Source organism: Dryas octopetala, chromosome 6 (genome assembly GCF_963921425.1).
Source record: "Dryas octopetala chromosome 6, drDryOcto1.1, whole genome shotgun sequence".
NCBI classification, from domain to species: domain Eukaryota; kingdom Viridiplantae; phylum Streptophyta; class Magnoliopsida; order Rosales; family Rosaceae; genus Dryas; species Dryas octopetala.
In genome coordinates this window covers 11486317-11492829 of record NC_141371.1, presented here as the reverse complement: position 1 = coordinate 11492829, position 6513 = coordinate 11486317, and the positions used below count along the sequence as shown (strand labels likewise).

At 34.6% G+C, this 6513-nt stretch overlaps 1 protein-coding gene across 1 annotated transcript; it reads left to right on the top strand.

Annotated features, from left to right (window-relative positions):
- Nucleotides 1-805: 805 nt before the first annotated feature.
- On the top strand, nt 806-4975 carry LOC147282382 (uncharacterized). The gene is made up of 6 exons (XM_086248206.1): nt 806-1459; nt 1495-1987; nt 2462-2573; nt 2985-3474; nt 3529-4610; nt 4711-4975. The coding sequence occupies exons 1-6, from the start codon at nt 806-808 to the stop codon at nt 4973-4975; spliced, it is 3096 nt and encodes a 1031-aa protein (XP_086104332.1).
- Nucleotides 4976-6513: the final 1538 nt, after the last annotated feature.

Here is a 6513-nt window from a genome sequence, read left to right as displayed (position 1 = left end):
TTCGTTTTGAATTCATCATTTACAATTGACATTTTTCGATTCTGCAAGTATTGAGCAAGAATATTAACGACAATTTGGTGTCGTTTTTGGTTTATTTGAGGTGCTTGTTGGTTATTGACCCTTTTTCATTTGAATAAACTAGATCTTTTTGTATATGTTTTTCTTGGATGTGCAAATTTCTACAGGTTGCAAGGAATAAAGTTAGAAATATTGTGGGTTTTGGTTTATGAAATGAATGATAATTAACTGTTTTGATCTATGATCGATGGTTAGTTTTTATTGACATAACCTTTACAGTTAATTACATTCACATCATTTGGTTATTTATAAACGCATGATATACCCACACGATTTCTGTCTATACATACAGCAAGTATAGAAAAATTTTGGTCTGATTTTTGAGAGAATAATTAAACCTTTCACCAAAGTGGATAGTTTATTGTCTTGATTCATTGTTTTCGAAACATAGGCTAAAAATATTGTAATCTCTAAATCATAACAGATAAAGTAATTTTCCCAAAGAAGGTTGTTTTTTTTTTTTTTCTGGTTGGATTTGAGATTAGTGTATTGAGATATATGGATACTTAGGTTGTGAATAATTTCTTCTGCCTAAAGGTGTGGGAATTGTTTGTTATCTCAGTTTCTTGTATATTGGCAGTACATAAGGAAACATTTTTTGACGCATTTTATTTTTCTACCCAAAGGTGATCTATAACAATGCATAAGGTTATAAAAGGACGAAAAAAAAAATTATTGAATATTTCAGTTCCTTGTTAATGATTTTTTTGTACCTATCTTGTTTCCAATGGCATCTACAATTGTGAATTCCTCATCATTCAATTTCTCTTCTATTGAGACTTTGACTGGCAGCAACTATAAGAAATGGAAGCAAGATGTGGAGATAGTGCTTGGACTAATGGATCTCGATTTAGCTTTGAGGGAAGATGAACCACAAGCTCCTACTGAACCTTGCACTGATGAACAAAAGAAGAATCATGCTCTCAAGCTTGAGAAGTGGGAAAAGGCTAACAAGATGTCTCTCCTCATCATGAAAAGATCCATGACAGACACAGTGAGGGGAGGAATTCCACCCAATACCAATGCAAGGGCTTTTCTGGAGGCTATTGGTGAAAAATTTAGAGAATCAAAGAAGACAGAAACTAGCAATTTAATGAATCAACTCACTACTTTGAGGTATGATGGAAACGGAAATGTCAGAGAACACGTCATGAAAATGATTGACATATCAAACAAACTCAAAGAACTGGAAGTTGAGATTTCAGATTCCTTCCTTGTTCATGTGGCACTCAACTCCTTGCCACTTAAGTTCAGCCCATTGAAGACTTCTTACAACACACAAAAGAAAACCTGGGACATAGATGAGTTGATTTCAATCTGTACACAAGAAGAAGAGAGGCTGAAAAATGAGAAATTAGATGTTAATTTTTTCATTCGACCAGTGGTAAGAAGGATGGTGCCTCAAATTCTGGTAAGTCTCCTAATGCTATAAAATCTTCTTCTAATGTTTCTGTCAAACTATCTGCATCATCATCTAAAGGATCTCAAAACTTTAAAGTCAATAAATCTGGAACCCAAACGAAAGTTTCTAAATGTTACTTCTGCAAGAAAGCTGGTCACATGAAGAAAAACTGTGACAAGCATAAGAAATGGCTTGCTGCAAGAGGTAATTTTAATGTTTTTGTATGCATTGAGTCAAATCTTCTTGATGTCCCTATGAATTCTTGGTGGTTTGATACTGGTTCTTTTGTCCATATCACCAATACTTTGCAGGGATTGACAAACAAGAGAGCACCAAATAAAGAGGAATTCAAAGTTTTTGTTGGAAATGGAAAGAAAGTTGCAGTTGAATCAATTGGCACTGTCAAGCTTAGATTAGGTTCTGGTTATGTTTTGAAACTAAATAATGTTCTTTTTGTACCTTCCATGAGAAGGAATTTAATTTCTGCATCTAAACTAGTTAAAGCTGGTTATTTATTTATTTTGGATGATGACAATTTGAGGATTTTTGAGAAGAATAAAATTAATGTTATGTTTGGCAGAGCTTTTCTTAATAATGACTTATGACAGCTTGAATGTTCTATTTGTGATGAATGTTTGAATGTTGAATGTTCTAATTCCAAAAGAATGCTCATAAATGAAAAATCTTCTATGCTTTGGCATAGGAGATTAGGGCATATTTCTAAAGCTAGAATAGAACGTTTAATAAAGGATAACATTCTGTCAAAACTAGATTTTGATGATTTCCACACTTGTGTTGACTACATAAAGGGTAAATTAACAAATATAAGAAAATTGGTTGCCAAACGCAGCACACAATTGTTAGAAGTCATTCACACAGATGTCTGTGGACCATTCCCAATTCAAAGTATCTGTGGAAATAGTTATTTTGTAACTTTTATTGATGATTTTTCAAGATATGGTTATGTATTTTTAATTTCAGAAAAATCTTCTGTTCTTGATTGTTTCAAAGTTTTTAAACTTGAAGTTGAAAAACAAATGGGAATTGACATTAAGGTTGTGAGATCAGATAGGGGTGGTGAGTATTTTGGCAGGTACACTGAAGCAGGACAGCAGAAATGACCCTTTGCCAAATATCTTGAAGAATGTGGCATTGTGGCTAATTACACCATGCCTGGAACCCCTCAACAAAATGGAGTGGCTGAGAGGCGTAACAGAACTCTAAAGGACATGGTAAGGAGTATGGTAAGCCGATCCTCTTTGCCTAAATTTTTGTGGGGGGAAGCCTTGAAAATTGCCAATTATATTCTCAATAAAGTACCAAGTAAAGCTGTGCCGAAAACTCCTTTTGAATTGTGGGTTGGAAGAAAGCCTAGTCTGCTACATTTTCATATTTGGGGCTGTAGGGTAGAGGCTAGATTATATAATCCCATGGAGAAAAAACTAGATTCAAGAACTGAAAGTTGTTTTTTCATTGGATATTCTGAAAAATCTAAAGGTTTCAGATTTTATAGTCCACATTTGCATACCCGGATTGTTGAGACTAATAATGCAAAGTTCCTTGAAGATTTGGATGCAGGGAATAAGGCAAATGACAACTTTATTTTTGATGAAGATAATTCCGAAGTTGCTAGTACATCAACACCATCCTCATGCATCATACCTTTGCATTTAAATTGTGATTCTGCTAATGATGAAGTGCCTATTTTAGCAGCCCCAGAGAATCAGGCTATTCATGATGAACAACCAGATTTTAATCATCATTCTTCACCACCACAAGTTCCCATTCAGCCTATTGATCCAGCTCCAAGAAGACAATCACAACGGGTAAGAAAGTCTGCTATTTCTACAGATTATCAAGTTTATCTTCAAGAGGCAGAATATGGTGGAGATATAGATGATCCTTTAACATATAAACAAGCAATGGAAAGTGAACAATCTGATTTATGGAAGTCTGCAATGGAAGAGGAACTCAATGCCATGTACAAGAACAAGGTATGGTCACTTGTAGAAACTAGTGAAGCTGTAAAACCAATCGGCTGCAAGTAGGTTTTCAAAACCAAGAGAGACTCGAAAGGCAACATTGAGAGGTACAAGGCTCGGTTGGTCGCGAAGGGTTTTACTCAAAGAGTAGGCGTGGACTATACTGAAACCTTTTCTCCAGTTTCCTCAAAGGACTCCTTGCGGGTTATGATGGCTTTGGTGGCTTATTTTGACTTAGAGCTCCATCAAATGGATGTTAAGACCGCGTTCTTGAATGGAGATTTATTTGAAAAAATCTATATGATGCAACCTCCAGGTTTTGTTGAAAAGGAGAAAGAAAGTATGATCTGCAAGCTGTCAAAGTCTATATATGGCCGTAAGCAAGCTTCACGACAATGGTACATTAAATTTGATGAAATTGTCACTTCTTTTGGCTTTGCTGAAAATAGATTGGATGAATGCATTTATTTGAAGGTTAGTGGTTCTAAATTCATTTTCTTGATATTATATGTTGATGATATTCTTCTGGCCAGCAGTGATTTAATTTTACTGAAAGAAACAAAATCCATGTTGTCTAATAGTTTTGAGATGATGGATTTAGGTGAAGCTTCCTTTATCCTTGGCATTGAAATTACCAGGGATAGAAAAAGGAACATGCTGGGATTATCACAAAGAGCATATATTGAACGTGTTCTCAAAAGGTTTAATATGGAGAATTGCTCTTGTGGTGAAGTTCCTATTGGAAAAGGAGATAAATTCAGCCTAGATCAATGTCCAAGAAATGAGTTAGAAAAGAAGAGCATGCAAGATAAACCATATGTCTCATTAGTAGGATGTTTGATGTATGCACAAGTATGCACTAGGCCAGATATAGCTTTTGTTGTGAGTGTCTTGGGCAAATTTCAATCAAATCCTGGGTTGCAATATTGGATTGCAGCTAAAAAAGTTTTAAGGTACTTGCAAAAGACAAAACAGTATATGCTTGTGTATGGTAATTGTGAGAAGCTTGAGGTTTTTGCCTATACAGATTCTGATTTGGCAGGGTGCAAAGATGATGGAAAGTCGACTTCTGGATATTTGTTTTTCTTGGCTGATGGAGTTGTTTCATGGAAAAGTGCCAAGCAGACAATCATTTCGACTTCTACTATGCAAGCAGAATATATATATAGGCTGCTTTGAGGCTTCAATTCAAGCTGCATGGTTAAAGAATTTCATTGGAGATTTGAAAGTTGTAGATTCGATTTCCAGGCCCCTCAAGATTTATTGTGACAATGAAGCAGCAGTATTCTTTTCCAGAAACAATAAGAGGACTGTTGCTTCTAGAAGCATGGATATTAAGTACTTGAAGGTCAGAGACATGGTTAAAGAGCAACAAGTCACTATTGAGCACATTAGCACTCATATGAATATTGCTAACCCTCTTACTAAAGGTTTACTAGTAGGTGTTTTTCAAAATCATGTCACTCACATGGGTTTAGTTGAATCTTTTGATGTTGCAGGTCAGTGGGAATGAAATAAGTATTTTATTTTTGTACTTATATTTTCATTCTGGTTCACAAATAAGGTTTTGGTTTTAACAGCTATACTTGTGTTTTTCATGTTCTGTATAGCTGTGAATTACATAATAAAGTCTGAGTTCATGTTTTTACAGCATTCTTTGTTGTTGTTTTGATGGTGTTACTTTAATACCAATAAGGTTAATGAATTGTTTTGATCTAGACAAAACATTCAAGCTTCTTAAGTTGAAGCATAAAGAGTTTTCTGTTAAGAAATCATTCGGCTGGACCAATAGATGAAAATCAGGTTCGTTTTCTTATGTCAACATCTGATTGGAGGTGCCTTGTATTTCTGATTTTTGATACATGTGATCATAAGAGACTAATGCTTTATTTAACATGAACTTTCTTATGGTTCTGTATTAAGAATTAGTTTTGACTGGTGCTTTAGGATTTTGTTCAAATGTGTGGTCTTAAGTGATCACTAAGGTTTGTGATTCAATCATGTTATGATATATGCAATGAAAAATTGGTCTGCGTCCAAGTGGGAAATTGTTAGAAATCTTAAGTGGACTTAACCGTTTGTTTACCATGTAATCAGCTGTTTGAATTTACAAAGAGTCCTACACATTTGGACTATCTTATCCTACTGACTCAACTACAAATCAGGAAGTGGTTAGTTGTGTTTCCTTAATAGGAGGAGAACAGATAAGTGCTATAGCTAATATATAAGGAGGTCCTTGCTCTCTCAGAAGACACACGCTCAATATTATCTAGTTCCTATTGCTAGTGAGAATCAAGTCTGAAGAGAGCAGAAAACCTCTTCTCTGGCAGTGAATCAAACTAATGGCATTACAGGTAAAAATTCTTTCTATGATCTTGTTCAATTTAATTAGATTGATGTGGTTCTTAACTTGTATGCAATTAAGGTCATCTATGTTATTCTAACAATATGCTCCTCTCAAGCCCTTCTCACTTTTTGCCGAGATATCTTGGGCTTTAGTTGACTTGTTTTATGTGATCATTATGCATGCTATTCTTACATATGCATGCTTCACGTCTTGATTATAGCATAGCATTTAATTATTATTGTATGCTTTCAGTTAGTTTGCACTCTTTTAATAAATAAAAAAGTGCATTAATTTCAAGGTATTGACAAGCTAAAAACCTAACCAAAATCACCATAACACACAAATTTAACTTGCAAGTAATTTTCTAAAAGGTCAACCCTAATTAAGGTGATTTTTTTTCTTAATAATCAAGTTAAATTGACATTTTAAAAACAAAGTCTTTGGGATTAGCCCAAATGGTGAGAGTGGGTGAGATAAAGATTAGAATTAGGCTAAATTTATAATTCGATTCCTTTTAATATAATAATTTAAACAAAAAAAAACAAAGTCAAACACACACCAAAATCAGGTGGAATCACTATAGTTTTCTTAAAAGTTAATTATTTATAAGTGGGGTAGCGCCATCCACACGCATGAAATGAAGGCCGTTGGGATGGGTGAGAGTAATTGCACAAGTGATGATGAGAGAAGCTTCCCTTGTCAAG

Excerpts from the sequence above, each read along its gene's own strand:
- LOC147282382 (XM_086248206.1), top strand. The coding sequence starts at position 806 with ATGGCATCTACAATTGTGAATTCCTCATCATTCAATTTCTCTTCTATT. Across the intron at positions 1,460-1,494 it reads TTAATTTTTTCATTCGACCA|TCTCCTAATGCTATAAAATC; the intron begins GTGGTAAGAAGG and ends AATTCTGGTAAG. Across the intron at positions 4,611-4,710 it reads ATCATTTCGACTTCTACTAT|GCCCCTCAAGATTTATTGTG; the intron begins GCAAGCAGAATA and ends TTCGATTTCCAG.